Raw genomic sequence first — 16,897 nt, 5'->3', positions numbered from 1 at the left:
CTCAGTTCCCAGCACACTGTTTGGCACACAGAAGGCAAGACACATGAGTGTCTCTTGATTGACTGACTAATCAATTTCAGTTTTAGCAGTTCTGTTTTCGCTTGTGAGTGCCAAGAGGGCAGGTATTAGCTCTATTTAGTTCTTTTTTTTTTACCTCCCAAACTTTGAGAGCATCCCTTGCAGTTAAGTGCTTAATCAGTCTCTTCATAATTGCAATAGATCTTTGGACGTGAGGTAGAGGAAACTTCCTCTGTGTGTTAATGAAGGAAAACTAATGATAGTTGGATAAAACATGCTAGGAAGAAATCAGAAGAGAATTTTCCACTGACTTGGATCTGATAAGAAAGCTACTTACTTTTTGATAGCCCCAGGGACAGTTGCTCAGTTGTTGGGAAAATACACTGAAGTCCAAATACACAAAAGCAATTTCTTTTGTCAGGGAATTTGATTTCTTTTGGGCCAAATTTGGCTGTTTGGGATTGCAGTTACTAGAATGGAAATAAGGCTCTAAATTACTTTCCAAACTAGCCAACCACCTCAATTAACATAAAGATAGAATGAAGGAAGCTAAGGGAAGGGAAGCTAACCAAAAGGAAGGAAGAAAACAAGCATTTATTAAACACCTACTGTGTGTCAAGCACTGTGCTAAGCACTTTACAAATATCCCATTTGGTCTTCATAACAATACTGAGAGGAGGGTGCTAATACAACTCCCATTTTACAGTCATGGAAACGGAGGCAGACACATTAAAGTGACTTGCCCAAGGTCATGTAATAAATGTCTGAAATGGGATTGGAATTCATCTTCCTGCTCCTTGGCCAAGGGCTCTATCCACAGAGCTACCAAGTTGGATAAGTGATGTTTTCTATTTGTCCTTGTTTTAAAGTAAATATTGATGGATTTAGTGTTGACTTTGAAATCTCCAGAATATCAGAAAAACTAGAGAACAAGAACGGTAAAATCCTGGATGTCTATAGATAAATGAAATTTGATCTAGGAAAGGACTATTAAGATATCAAGAGATTGAAAGGGAAATGAGGTAGTTTTCAGGATGGTTAAAGTGAGGGCTAATGTCCACATTTAGTATGGAAAGGAGTCATGAAGGGCATAAAAAAAGAAAGGATAAGACTCAGAGGTCATATACAATCTTACATAATGAATGATAATGAATCAACGACCTGTTTGAGAAGCCAGTGGCCAGGCACTTTATTAATGATCTTTGATTATTTTTAGTTGGAGCATGGTTGACCTTGATAAACTCATGAGTCACTTAATGTATCAAATAGTCTGATTTCTCCGCAGTTAATTCATGAACATTTGTTTGCATATTTTAAGCATAAATTTATGCTAGTTTATATCCATTTGCATGTTCCATTTCACCAAGGTCTAATTCCATATTGGTGAAATGCAATGAAGTAAAATATTACCCCTACAAAGCAGGTGGCTTGACAGGCCCTTGAAAGTGGATGCTCTTTTGCCAGGGTGAGGAAGGAGAAGAAAGGCCATAGGAGGATTTATAATACTAGCTCAGCAAAACAAGCAGGCTAAATAATTTATCATAAAGCGAGGCTTAGTTTCAATGCAATCCAATCCAACGCAATCTAATCCAACAAATAGTTGAACAGTTTTCTCTTTGAGCGCCACAAAAACAGGAACAGTACAGTCCCATCCTTAAACAACTTAATATTCTAGTGGGGATATACAATGTCTATATAAAATAATTTCAGGAGGGCGTAGTGCTAATAATTGGGGGAGCCAGAAGAGGCTTCATGGAAGGGATGGTATCAGAACTGAGCCCTGAAGTAACATAGGAATTCTGAGAAGTGGAGGAGAGAAAGGGAAGCAAAGGGAAGCAAAGTTTGGAGAAAACATGCTCAAGGAATGACTGGTAGGCCAGTTTGGTTGGAATGTAGAACATTTGAAAGGGAGTACTTTGAAACATCTGGAAAGGTAAGAAAGGAGTCAGATTGAGTAGTCAGGCTGCAAAAAGCAATGGCTACCCTGTCTCTAAGGTTGTCCTAAAGCAAGAAAGATGAGGTATAGCATAGAAGAAAACCCACTGCCATCCTGGGCAAGTTCCTTTGCCAATTTGTCCCTCAGTTTCCCCATCTGCAAAATATTTGATTATCCTTGTAGTACCTACCTTATAAGGTGGTTGAGAGGAAAGCACTTGGTCCTCTGACTTGGTTTGCCCTTCTGGGGCTCATTTTTTTCAGAGGGAATTGAAAGGAATACTAAGGACCTGCCAGATCTATTGATGGTAGTTATTTAAAAATTCTAAAACCCTTGAATTTGTCTGGTCCACTCATACTTTACATCTGAGATTAGCTCCCCAGAAACAGCTGGACTGATAGAAGTCACTAAATGCAGTTTTTGAAGACAAAGGAATTCTATCAATCCCTTTGTTATGTGTATCTGTCCTAATCATGGTGTATTGAAAGGTGTCTGGCAAATTGGTGAACAGGAATGAGTTCCAGCTCCCCTCCAACTCCTTCCCCTATCCCAGCTCAGATTTATTATGTAAAATTCTGATGCATGGTGGGGGAGAATTATAAGACAATTGCAAATACTGCTTTATATCATGGAACTAGAACAGATATTGGTACCCTGAATGACAATGAAGACATGTGCAATGAGGACATGTGCATTACTGCATGTGACCTCATGCCTCCCTATCTTTAAGTCTAGAACCGTACTGGTAGGTTCTGGGCAAGGTTCAGTGTAGAAGTGGAGTTGACTTGGGCTATGCGGAATAGAGGCAATTATACTGTAGGATCCTCTATGCAGTGCCAGTTTAAACAATACCCAGGACCCAGTGAGAGGTCTGGGTTAAGAATTCCTTGAAAAAAGTAAGCCTTGATAAGAGTAGCTTTGATAACGAAGTGGAACCTCAGGGGAAGAAGAGGCAAGGAACTCAGAAGCTGGGTGGTAAAGAGGAGATGCAGATAATGAGTCATAAATTGACCTAGAGCAGAGGTGGGGAACCTGCAGCCTAGAAGCCAAATGAGGATCCTCTAGGTCCTCAAGAGCTGCTCTTTGACTGAATCCAAAATTCATAGAACAAATTTCCTTAATGAAAAGATTTGTTCTGTAAAACTTGTACTCAGCTAAAAGGCTGTACCCAAGAACCTAGAAGGCCACATGTGGCCTTGAGGCAGCAGCTTCCCCACCCCTGTCTTAGAGAGAGGCCTATGGAGAATGCTTTATTTCCTTCAACCCAGGAAGGAAGGGGCTGGCACCAGGCAGGGTGGAGGCAGGTAAAAAAGACAAAGAGTGAGGGACAGAGAGACACACAGAGAGACATAAAGAGAGAGAGGGGGAAGAGATAGAAACAGAGAGACAGAGACAGAGACAGAGAGACCGAGAAAGAGAGAGAGCACAACATATCACAGAATCAGAGCAGAGGCAGAGACGGGAAGGGACAGATAGGGAAAAAGAGAAAGGCAGAGACAAAGAGACAGGTACGAAAGAGCAATAAAAATTATAAAATCATGAAACTGAGAAACAGAGCCATGTTATTGCCCTGCCTACATTGTGAGGCCTCCATATGTCCCATGTAGATCCTTGCACAAAGTGGGATCCATTAGAGATTAGGGGGACAGTTTTTGACACCATCCAGATTGAAGTGTTTTCTCAGCTGTCAGTGGACTCAAATATAACCCCTTTTCTGCATTTTTTCTTGGTTAGGTTAAGTAAAACTCATTCCATATTCATTGTTTTGTTCACATCAGTGCTTGCAGGAGAGCCGGGGTCCTGGTTTAGGTGAAAAATGAGCCAGTTTCCCTGGATGGGGCAAAAGTCAGAGAGATATTGTGAGAAACATTAAGAGCATATACAGATCTGTCTTGTCAGGCTCTGATACATGGGTTTCAAAGCTTCCCTTCAGCTTCTAGAAAGATGTCATCTATCTACCTGAGAGCTGGAAGCATCTGAGAAATTTTGGCAGACTTTCTGTCTCATTACAGAAAAACCAACAGGTCTCTATTCTGAGACTGCCTTATTTTGCCTGTGAAGTGGCATTGCATTTCCCTTTCCAGGGGGCAGAACACTCACTGAGCGCTCTGTGTGGTCATTTTAGAGGGGTGGACTTTAAGGTCAAACATAGCATATAGAGAATTTAGAGCAGAATGGAACACGATGGAGAAAAATAGCACAGACATTGTATATGTCTAAACACATGATAAACTGCAGCGATGTTGATTAGATTAGGAAGAACTCCATTTCACTGTGTTATTATCTAAGAGGTTGCAGATTTTGGAAAGCTCATTTCCTTACTGAAGGTAACCTGTGTTTCTCTGGATATGTTTAGTCCCAATGGGATTAGTGAGCAGGAGATGGAAAGAGGGCACTCTAGGGGATTGGAACAGGATATTTTTCTATCTGACTCCTTCCTCAGTTCAGTGCTATAACTACTCCAATTAGCATCTTCTCTTCTTAAAGTCACTAATGAAAGTTGTAAATGGAGAACAATCTCAAGGATACAAGATTGTGTCTACACAGTCATGATATCTGATTACTTGCAAAAATAATTAAACTTAGGGGTAGGTGTAGACAACCCGGATTATTAAGGCAAGCAAATCTAAAGACATCTAACATATTTAAGTTATCTCTGATTAAATCCTTCAGTGTTTTAAAGTGGCACTGACTCACTTGCCCCACTTTATCCCCAAATATGTCCTGGCCATAGGCAGGCCTTGAAATTCAGAAAAAGGCAATTCAAAAGAAAATAAAGGGTAGAAAACAAGGAAATAAGAGAGAATGAGTTGTAGTTAAGAATAGTTGTATGTTTGAGGAAAGAATTTTTTTAACTAAGGGCATTTACTGAGGAGTAATGTGAAGAGAGAAAAGGAGAACTAAAAGGAAAAGAAAAAGAAAAGGAAGAGAAAGAAGGGAGAGGGAGGGATGGAAAGAGAGAAAGAGGGAGGAGAGACAAATATAGAGGGAGATAGAGAACAACAGAGAGATGGAGAGAGAAAGAAGGAGAAAGAGAGGAAGAGATAGGAGAGAGAGGGACGGAGGAAGGAGAGGGAGAAGAAATGAGAGACAGATATTGCCTGGCCCTTAGTGAGCATTTAAAAATGATTGTGATTCATTGATTGATTGATCATAGGAGCATAGATTCAGAGCTGGAAGTGACCTCAGAAGCCATTCTGTCCAACACCCTCATTTTACAGGTGAGCAAACGGAGGCCCAGGGAGATTATGTGACTAGCGCTAGGTTACCCAAGTAATAAATGTTGGAGGCAGAATTTGAAGCCAAGTCCTTTGCCTCCAGATCTGAAATGCAAAGGTTAGGTTAGAGACAACTCTAAGTTCCCTTCCAGTATTTATTCTAATGAAGCAACTTCCAGCATCTGGCCCAATCTTCTATACCTTAACATTTATACTTACAGTATTGTTCATTGATCATTGGTACTCATAATCATGACCATAAGGCACTGAAAAAACTCAAGTCATTAAAAATACTTTGTTAGTTTTAATCAGGGATCTATGGCTTGGTAAGTACAAGTAGAACTTGTACTTCTCAGACATAACCTTTGAGAGCCCAAGGACTCTTCAATGTCATATGAGGTTCTTACCAAACTAAAAAGGTTGGTATATGTAAGGTGATGGACTGCTATCTAAAAACTAGCCTGATAAAGCTAGAGATTGAAGGGCTTAGTATCTGGCCAACAGGTATTAGGGAAGTTTTATGGCCATGGTTAGTGGAGAGATTTTGATCTGCATTGGCAAAAGGAATTCCCACAATGATGAAGTCACAGCCCTAATGAAGTATTTGAAGAAGAATTTTATGTTTTACTTCAACAAAATATTGCCCTTAAAATTCTATTAAACCTAACTGAAATGATTGATAGATAGATGGAGGCAACATGGTCTCGGGATGGCACCAGGAGGCAGGAGCCCCAGATTTAGCTTTTCATTTTACCCCTTGCTTTCTCTGTGGCTTTGGATTAGTCAATTAATCTGGCAAGTTTCTTAGTTTTTTTCATCTATCAAATGACCCAGTTGAATTAGTGACTGAGGTCTCTTCCATCCCTAAATCAATGTTCCTACAATTTTTCTAGCTGGTATAAATGATCGCTTGAAGTTTCTTCTAATTTTAAGATCTTAGGAAAGTATTGATCAGCAGGAATGAAAACAACAAGCATTTATGGTTATCAAGCATAACACTTCAGGGAGAAAATCCAATTAACCAGAACATTTCATTCCACAAGTATTCCAGTGAATTGACTTCTCCCTAACTAGTTTTATTTTATTCTGATGGAAACCCTGGTCTGATGGCTAAGAAATTACTTACTTCACAAATATAATATCATATACCTCCTTGTTATTTTAATTGTGCAAAAGAGAAAGTACTGACAATGATGTTTTGTGGAAATTTCTCAAATTTTCTTTCTCCCTGAAGATTAAAAATTATGGGCGAAAAGACCGAGTGGGAACAACATTCTTAGCACAATCTGAGAAAAACAGAAAAGTAAAATGCAAGAAGGGGTGCATCTGAAGTTTTCTTTCACAAAGAAAATATTTTATTTTTTCTTTCCTGGAGTGAGCACATAACCCCATTTTCTCCTTTTGCATGTGTTAATCAAGATAAGCTACATTACTGCCCAAGAATGCCTCCTCCCTATTCATGACTATAAAGGAACATTGAAAGCAGCCAGACAAAACAATGAATAGATATGCCAATGCCTGGAAATGAATTTCCTAAAGAGAATGCAGTGGCAGATGGTAAAAAGAGTGAATCTGAGTGAACAGGAATAAACTGTAGCCTAACCTTTTGTATATCCTTCTACTTTATGGGTTGATGAATTTTCTAAAGCAAGGGCACAGTAGCAACAGCCCCAAATTTTGAAACATTTTACTTGTCTGGAGAACATCTCCCCACTTTCTCCTTCCTTTCTCAGCCCTTCTCCCTAACCTTCTTCCAATCTCTTATGCTAGTTTCCCTTCTCTACTTTCTAGTTTCCCACATTGGTCCCTTCTTGGGTTTCCTACTATTACTCCACTACATTAGAGTCAGCTAGGTGGTGCAGAGGATAGAGCACCAGTGCAGGAGTCAGGAGGACCTGAGTTCATATCTCACCTCAGACACGTGACACTCACTAGCTGTGTGTGACCTTGGGCAAGTCACTTAACCCCAATTGCCTCATCCTGGGTCATCTCCAGTCATCCTGATGAATATCTGGTCACTGGATTCAGATGGCTCTGGAGGAGAAGTGAGACTGGTGACCTGCACAGCCCTCCCTCACTCAAAACAAAGTCAAGTGCAAGTCATGTCATTATTTCTCTGATGGCATGGTCTTCTGTGGCAAGGAAGGATGAACGTGTCCTATTTCTGCTAAATCCTGCTAGTGTTAACCCATAGCTAAGGTGTTAGCTGGAAAAGGTTTCTGAATCATGTGGCAGCAGTCTGATGCAGTAGGAAGAACTCTGGAAGGGGAATCAGGGGACCTGTGTTCAAATCCTGACTCTTTTGCTTACTACCTGGGTGAAATCAGCAAAATACTTTTCATTTCCTCACCTCAGTCTTCCTTTGTAAAAGGAGTCCATTTGACTATCTGTCTCCAACATTTCTTGTACATCTAAAGTTATGATTCTGAGATGTGGAAGTCCTAGGTTCAATTCAGAAATAATCACTGTGTAATCTTATAAAATGTCATTTAACGTTGTTGAGCTTTAGTTTCTTTTTTTTATAATAGGGGCAGGGGGGCAATAGTATCGCCCTTGCCTATTTTCCAGGACTGTGATGACCAAATGAGTGGTGTAGTGGGAACAGTATTGAGGCAGAAGACATGTTAAGATCTACCTTAGTCACTTATTACTAGTATACCCATGTGAACATCACTAATTCTCTGTGAATCTCAGCTTCCTCATGAGTCAAATGGGAATAGGGATTTTTGTATTACTTACCAAGCAAGGTCTTCATGAGGGAAGAGCTTTGTAAATTATAAATAGCTCTCTCTATGTGTGGACTTTTATGACTATGCATGTAAACATGTTTTTGTAAACCATAGATCACTATATAAACACAAAATAATATTATTTCATAAGAAGTGTAAATTTTAATATGGTAACTTGGAAGCTTGAAAAATTTTCAAGACTCCAAAGAATGCAGCTTTAAGGATGAGATTTAATATTTGGCTAAGAGGGGAGTGCCTAACATCTCCCTCAAATGACATCTTGAAGACACCTGCCTTTTTTGCTGATTCCCTGCATTTCTCCCCTCTTGAAGAGTCCAAGAACACATAATCATAAAGTGGGAACAACTGGAGTCAATGAATACTTCTATTTTGTATTGTGGCTACTAGCCAGAAAGTAAAGAACTCCTCTTCATCCTTCCAAGTAATTGTTATAAGATTAAACAAGTGAAAACATTTTTTTTAGCATTCCTTTTTTCATTCAACAAGTTTTGAAGCCCAGCTGGGTGCAAAGCCTGAAATGATTGGTATAATTCATTTAGCCGAAGTAGTTTCTGCCACAAATACTCATAAATTCTTCATCCCCACCCATCATTATCCGTCACATTACTATGGTGCTTCACAGTTAACAAAGTTCATTTTTTTCATTGACAACCAATGGATTAGGTGGGACAAGTAGGATCTCTCATTTTACAGATGAGATTGAGTCCCAGAGGGGTGAGGTCACACATCTAGTAAATGATGTAGCCAGGTCTGAAACCCAGGCTTTCTGACTCTAAGTCCAGGACTTGTTCTATTTCTATCACTGCTATGATGTATGTTAATAACTTGCCCACTTAACTTGTTCATTTAATGGAAAATGTATATAAGAAGGAAATGGATAATTCACTGGAGATTAGCAGGCTGCTTCTGATGTCTCAAATATTATCAAATATTACAGGCTTTTCAAACTCCAAGCTGTAATCAGAAACCTTTTCACCTCTGACACTTAGGTCTCCTTGGGCAAGCTGCTTAACTTCATTGGGCCTCAGTGTCTTTAGCTGTAAAATAGGGGATTGGACTAGATCAGGGGTGCTTAACTTGAGATCCATGAACTCTGGCAAATATGTAGACAATGGTATTTCAATATAATTAGTTTTCTTTTTAAACCTATGTATTGTATTCTATGCATTAAATATATTATTTTGAGAAGAGACTCATTGGTTGCACCAGACTACCAAAACCCTTGGACTAGATGATTTCTGAGAGGCTTTCTAGGTTTAGATACGTGATCCTATGATCTGGGACATATTAACTAAGTACTTTGATTTTTCTGTATATAAAACAGAAGTGGGAGTAATCAAGACAGAGCTACGGTGTGGTGGTAGTGATTGAAAACAAAGAACTTAGCGAGACTTCCCTCCTACCATTTGTGGAATATGTAGTTTTTCACCACTGTTGACATCCCCTAACTGACCATACTTTCTTGCATCTTTAACTTTGGGGTGGAGGGTGGATGGTGACAGAGGAAGGAAAAGGAGGGAATGGTGGCAAGAGGTACTTTTCTGATTGACCCCAATCAGAAATAGGGGAATGAGATTAAAATCAGCCAAAGCATAGGTTCTCATCTTTATCCCTGCTCATGCTACTCCCCAAGCAGTGGCAGTATTGCTATCATGACTTTTAAGTATGAATATGTAAATGCACTCTTGGTCAATATTTGAAGGTTAGGTACAGAAATAGCAACATTCTTGTGAGTTGTGAATTTCTTAAGATCCACACATTGTTAGTTACCAGGTATTCAAAGTGCTGAGAAACTTTCCTCCACTCTGTTGGCTTCCCCTGCATACCTGGCCATCTGTCTTTTTGTGCCTTTTTTTTTCTAAGATAGAAATGAAACTAGGCACATGATTCTATAGGGATATCCACACACACAGATGTGGTTCATGCAAAACAGCTTTCCCCTCCACAGAAAAGGTTTCCTGAAAAGTAAATAACTGGCTAGAGAAAACACAGTGTGCCTTCATAACAACAGAGTGAAAGGACTGCTCAGAGCTCATGGAGGTGGTTTAAATGATTCCTGGTGTGTTATTGTGTCTGTTGTTAAACGGAGAGTGAGAAACTGTGATTTAGGCAGAAGCATGATATGCAGAGGTCCTTTCACCAGTAATCACAAATAAGATATTTAAGTCATAAAGAAGAGTTCAAAATAAGACAGCTCCCACTAGAAACATTTCTGACCATTTACCCCAGCATGAACTCTCAGTAATATTGCTTAGATATAACTTCTTCAAAGAAGTTTGCTCTTTTTAAAAAATAAAAGCATTTTGTTATTAATTGCAACTAATATGGAATACACAGGCTAGCCTGTGTAAAGCATTAGATAGATTTTTAACTTTGCTTGCAGTGATCATTCTGACAATAGACTGTAAATTATATGAACATAGAAATTCATTACGAAGAATAATCTTGAAGAGAGCAAGTTTGAGCATTCTCCCCCTCCCCCATGCATTTTTATTTTACCAACATAAATGTAGTCATAAATATTCATGTAAATGTGCCCAGTACATGACATGCTAAAGTATATGTAAATAAAATGCTAAGTATACTTACAGTATTTTCCAATGATCAAGAGGTAGAAGAAGATGGAACCAGCTGTCATCTCTTTCCCCTTTAGTAACTAATTAATGAAAGTGAACAAAATCTGATCTTGGCTTCTAGATAGCGTACAGCTCACGGTAGTTATTACATATGCTATTTCTGACTGCAGTCGTAGCAGCTATAAAGCAATCTTTCTTCCTTTCTTTCCCATCCTCTCTCTCTTGTTCTGTCTCATTTCCTCTCCCTCTCTCCCTTTCTTCCTTCTCTCTGTTTCCTCTCTGTTCCGTCTCCTTCCCTCTCCTTCTTGTCCCTCCCTATCCTCTCTTTCTCTCCTTCTGTCTCTTTCAATCCTCTGTCTCTCTCACTTCTCACTCCTTTCTCTCGCTGCCTTTCCTTCTCTCTCTTTCCCCACCCACTTTCCTCCCACTGCTTTTCTTCCCATTCACCTGAAGACTCTATCTTTCTTTCCCTCTTATTTTTATGCCTTATTCCCTTTCTCAATCTCTCTCTCTCTCTCTCTCTCTCTCTCTCTCTCTCTCTCTCTCTCTCTCTCTCTCTCTCCTCTCTCTCTCCCACATTCTTGATCTGTTAAAACTGAGCTAGAAGAAGAAGTTTCAAATGGAGAGCATTGTCTCTCCTTGATCATTCTACAGATCTCACTTTTGTGTTCTGTTAAAAACTAAGTGTGTGTGTGTGTGCGTGTGTGTGTGTATGTATGTATGTACTGACAAATGTTTGAATCACAGTACTATAAGGAATAAAAGCCAAAGATATACAAATCAAAATGTTTATTTTTAAAGTGACTTCAGGTCAGGAAAAGAAAAGAATGATCTAATAGAAACTTAGCTTAGCTAAAGCAAAACACTACCTTAGAGTTAAGAAAGGCATTGCAAAGTGGAAGGATTAAAGTGTCAGAGCAATCTCATTGTGAGTTAGCATATGGTTATAGTCATGAATTAGAGTAGTCTTTTTCATAGATCAATAAAAATAAGAAAATACCTCTTGAAATCTAGTAAACTGACAGGTTCTCCCTTAGTGATGGCTCTTGTAAAGGTGATATAAATTACCTGAAAGTGAAAAGAAAAGGAGTGAGGAGAGCTCCCCTGAGTATTGATGCCTTTCCAATTGAGAAAACTCTCATTTTCATTTCCTATTGTAGTGGTCACTCTCTTTTCTTTTTCTTTAAACATTCTTGTTCCAGCTCCCCAATACGGGCATTCATCTGCCCCTATAATACCAAGACTGAATGTTCTGGTGAAAATTTAATCTATGTGAAGCGAGGGCTTTCAATGACTCTGAAGGTAGAAATCCCATTTTATTGAATGTCATTGCAACATTCAGTTCAATATATGTAGGCTGGGGCTAGGTTCTGGTTGACAGTCTCTACTGACAATTCTTGCTTAATGTGGATATGATGAAATGGATGGAATAAGCAGTTTTATATTGACACATTCAAAAGTCCCTGTCCATCTAGCAGTTAATTTATTTAATGAAATTTTTCCTTTGGAAGGCATTTGTGTTCATTAGGGCATAGGATTTAGAACTGAAAGAGGTATTAAAGATAATCTGGTCCAGTTTTCTCATTATATTGATGAGGTAGCTGAGGCTCACAGAGATGACCTTGCTCAAGGTCAAGTGCTACTTAAACAGTTAAGTAGAAAAAGTCAGGATTTGAACCTAAATTCAGATTTTCATCTTTTCTAGCATAGATTCTACCAGTGGCCTAATTAGACTGCCATTTTCTTCCTTTCCTTCCTTCCTTCCTTCCTTCCTTCCTTCCTTCCTTCCTTCCTTCCTTCCTTCCTTCCTTCCTTCCTCATGTTAAGCACCTCATGTTAAGCATACTAGGTGCTGGGGATACAAAGACAAAATAAACAACAATTCCTACCTTCAAGGGGATTACATGCTATTGGAGAAAAACAATGTGGCACAGAAAATTGCGTATAAAAGATATGAAATAGATACAAAGCAATTTCTGAGAGAAGAGTACTTGGAACTGGATGGAGGGCAGAACAGAGGAAATCAGCATAAGCTTCCATTGATGCTGAGATCCAACCTGGGTCTTGAAAGAAGCTCTGAGAAGTTTTGAACAAGAGACATGGTTAGCTTCGTGTGGACTGGAGAGAACAGACACTGACATTCTCTGAGTCTTTCAGGCTTATTGAACATTACTTTTCATACGCTCTGCATTTCAGTCAAGCTGCCCTGCTTACTGTGTCCTCTTCATGATATTCCATCTCCTATGGCTAGGTCTTTGCATAGACCATCGGATGCACTGTATTCTTGCTGCCACCTTAGAGAATTTTCCTCTTGTCATTTTTGCCAATTTGCTGTGTATGAAGTGAAAGTAATTCAGGGTTGTTTTGATTTGCATTTCACTTAGGAGTGATCTGGAGCATTCTTTCACATGATTGCTAATACTGTGCAATTCTTTTGAGAATGGTTTGTTCGTAGCCTTTGAACACTTATCTATGGCTTTCGATCAGGTATATTTCTGTTAGTGATTGTTTTTCATTTTGTCTTTGTATTCCAGTGACTAGAATAGTGCCTTACATATAGTAGGCATGGGGGGTTGGGGTTGGGCTATTATTTCTTTGTGCTGTTGTGTTTGACTCTCTATCTCCTTCTATTCCTGTCTCTGAACTGAAGATGTTTTTGCTGCTTCTTGCCTGAGATGCAAAGATTCTAGTTATAACTCTATACTTAGTACACTGCCTTGTATATCAAGGTTGTTCAATAAATGGTTGCTGGATCAAATTAGAAGCCACCAGGTGATGTATCTAGTGAGCTACACCATGCATTTTATTTGTGTGTTAGTGTCTCTGGCTTCCCTGTTCCTCTTTTCTCCCCAACAGAGTGAAATGTTCCTGCCTTTGACTTCAGATGTAAAATTTTGTCAATATTACTCTAGTTTTGAACAATCTTATTAGTTCTGTCTGATGTGTGCACTTCAATTTATGTATAAAAAAATCTGTGATTTCATCAGTATCAATTCTCTAACTACCAACTAAATTTACACATCAACCTCTCTATACCTTATTAGTTGATTGTTATGAGTTGTGGTCAAAAAACCCATCCTTCTGTGACCAACCTAGTGATGAGTCTCAGCATTTGTTAATCTGGGGTCCTCAAATGAGGCTTTATTTCTAGCTAGCCTGGATTCTTCCAACAACTTCCTAATTGGACTTCTACTTTCATTCATTCATTTATTTAATGAACATTTATTAAACATCCACTGTATGTACATAGTACAGGGAAACAGTGTGGTAGAATGGAAATGGAATTGTCTCTGTAGTCAGAGGTTTCAAATTCTGATTCTTATGATTTTTACCTTTATGATCTTGAGCAGGTCACTTTGCCTTTCTTGGTCTGTTTCCCCAACTGTAAATGAAAGGGTTCAACTAGATGGTTTTCCTCTCATCAGACTCTAGATCTGTGTTCATTCCTTCAAAACTGTTGTTGGACCCATACAAAGTTATATAAAGTTTCTTAAGTAACTGCCACAGTTCATACTCTAATGGTTTAGCCTTTAAGAAGTATCACTATGAGAAGGACTTTGAGGGGGATAGAGCATTTGTTCAGTCTTTATACCAACTCTGTGAGGGTGTCTTCTGGAGGTAGCCTAATGTAATGTTAAAAGCCCTGGATTTGGAGTAAGAGACATAGCTCTGCCACTTACTATGTGATGGACAATTCACTTCATTTCTCTAGACCTCCTGTAAAATGAGGAGACTGGACTTGATAATCTCGAAGGTCCTTGTAGCTCTAAATCTATGGTACTAGTATATTGTGTTTCTCACCTTACAATGAAGAGACTGAGATAAGTTGTCTGAGATTGCACACCTAAGCTTTGACAGAACCAGAACTAGAACTCAGATCTTCTGACTGCTAGTACAGAGCTTATTGTGCTATAACATATCTGAAACTGTTTTCAGCACCTTTAAAATTAGATGGCTATATAATGCATGAGGCTATTGTTTGAACTTCAGTCTTTTCATTCATCATCACTTGCATTGTCTTTAAAGTCAACACTAATGCTAATAAAATTTCCAGTTCTGTAATACATTAAAGCTTATAATGTGCTTTCATCTCAACAGCCTTGGGAGACAGGTAGAAGTAGCTATATTATTAAGCACAGCAAGATTATTTGCTTGTAAACCTGTACTAGACACAGTGGTACAAGGCAAAGAAACGACTACATCAAAACATTTATTAAGCATCTATTGTATGCATATCTCTATACTAGATGATGGCGATATCAAGTTTAGATAAGATATGATCCCTGACCTCAAGGAATTTTCAGTCTAGAAAGGTAAGGTATAACTATAATGCCCAATGTTATATGATATATTCATTAAAGAATTATAAAGGTATCATTTACTTAGATCTGATAGGCTTATTTTTGCACTGATCAGAGTTTTAAAATCTTTCAACATTGTTTATTTTTGCAATGTTGATATTCTAATATAAATTGTTCTCCTGGGTCTGCTCACTTTACTCGGCATCAGTCCATATACATCTTCCCAGAATTTTCCCAAAACTGTTTCTTTTTTCATTTCTTACAGCACAGTAATATTCCTTTACGTTCACATACCATAGTTCATTCAGTAGTTCCTCAATTGATGGGCACATCTTAGTTTCTAGTTCTTTGCTACCACAAAAAGAATTGCTATTAATATTTTTGTTCAATGGCACCTTTTTATTTCTTTGATTTCTTTAGGATATAAATACCTTTTGTTTTTGCATCACATTCATTTCTGGCGCTTTCTTTTTCCTCTCCTCACCTAGTGAACTATCTCTTATAATAAAGAGGGAAAAAAAAGATGAAAAGAAGAGTTCAGCAAAACCACTCAAGACATTGATTATTTGACAGTATATTCAATTAGTTCTCTACCTCTATTCATGTGATTTTTCAAATAATGACCTCAATAGAGATGTCTGGCAGGCAGTGGGATATAAAGAACCAAGGAGGGGTAGAAAGTTGATGGTGAGGGATGTGAATCTTGATGTTAGAGAATAACAGATGTTAGAACTGAAAATAGCTTTTAGATATTTTAGACATCAAATCGCAAATAATCTTCAGTCTTCAAATGATACAACTTAGATCCAAAGTAATCATCACATAACTGGGAAGTGGTAGAAGGTGGTGTTGCTTGCTGGTCAGCTATCTAGTCTTCTTGGTAAATGACATATGTATTCTACTGAGCTACACAGCTATTCCTACACAATATCTCTTATGGGCATCTATCTGTCTATCTGTCTATCTGTCTATCTATCTATCTATCTATCTATCTATCTATCTATCTATCTATCTATATCTACATAATTAATTGCCACTGTTCATAAGCTCTTAAATAATTGAGTTCAGCAGAAAAATAGTAAAGGTCCAAGAGACCTTAGGTGATATTCACAGTTGATAGGTATGAGTAAAGAGAATTTGTGGAACAGACTGAGAAAAAGTGAAGGAATGGCTGGGAGACTTATAAGTGAGACATTAACCCCTGTAAGCTGAATTAGGCTATGGTCTGGGTTCCCGAGGGATGTTGAGTGAAGCTTGTGATGGATGGGAGTTGTATGCTACAATCTTCATTAGTACAAAACATGCACATTGTATAACACAGAACTTACGTAACTGCTGGATTGAATGAATGATTTGGGGGTGATCTGCTTTGTCATACTGACTTTTTTTTTCTGTGTGAGGTAACATTTCAAGCTGTGCCACTGAAATGTGGAGGTGTTGGGTCAAGGAGATTAGTTTCCAAAACACAAATATATCTGCCACTTCTCATTAGCTTGTCTGTCACTTAAGTCCTGGGGCTTGTTAGGTTTCTAAATCATGTTTGTGGTGACAGCTGCTCATCTTGCAGTGTTGTGAAATAGCCACAGGAGACTTGTCAGCTCTTGTATCTCCTAGAGAGTATGAAGGTGGGGATGTCAGATCCTTAACCACATTTGTAACCATACTTCTTTGCCTCACCCCTGTAACCACTATAGACTCATTGTCATTTCGGGCTTGGGAATCAGGCATTTCCACAGATCAAGGGCAGCTAGGTGGTGTAGTAGATAGAGTGTCAAGCCTGGAGTCCGGAAGATTCATCTTCCTGAGTTCAAATCTGGTCTCAGACACTTACTAGCTGTGGGACCATGGGCAGGTTACTTAACCCTGTTTGCCTTAGTTTCCTCCTCTGTAAAATAAGCTGGAAAAGAAAATGGCAAACCAATCCAGTATCTTTACCAAGAAAACTCCATTTAGAGTCACAAAGAGTTAGACACAACTGAAATGACTGGACAACAAAAATTTCCAGATTGTCCAGTTTTACAGACCCAAAGCTAATTCTCTGGATACATGGCTCATCTAATTCAGCTCCCCTTCATTCAGCAACCATTCATTCATAGGA

The 16,897-nt window shown here is 38.7% G+C and overlaps 1 protein-coding gene across 3 annotated transcripts in view; it reads right to left on the bottom strand.

Annotated features, from left to right (window-relative positions):
• RXFP1 (relaxin family peptide receptor 1) overlaps positions 1–11,045 on the bottom strand; it is a 184,926-nt gene extending 173,881 nt beyond the window's left edge. For 2 of the 3 annotated variants that reach the window (XM_072621361.1, XM_072621362.1), the window contains exon 1: positions 10,512–11,042. In XM_072621361.1, coding sequence (XP_072477462.1) covers positions 10,512–10,560 — 49 coding nt within the window. In that variant the 5' untranslated portion in view covers positions 10,561–11,042. Of the gene's footprint in view, positions 1–10,511 lie in introns of all 3 variants that reach the window. The other variant, XM_072621367.1, reaches the window with a different exon arrangement.
• Positions 11,046–16,897: the final 5,852 nt, after the last annotated feature.

This window comes from Notamacropus eugenii, chromosome 6 (assembly GCF_028372415.1).
Source record: "Notamacropus eugenii isolate mMacEug1 chromosome 6, mMacEug1.pri_v2, whole genome shotgun sequence".
NCBI lineage: Eukaryota > Metazoa > Chordata > Mammalia > Diprotodontia > Macropodidae > Notamacropus > Notamacropus eugenii.
The sequence above is the reverse complement of the archived record's forward strand: the minus strand, read 5'-3'. Positions and strand labels throughout refer to the sequence as shown.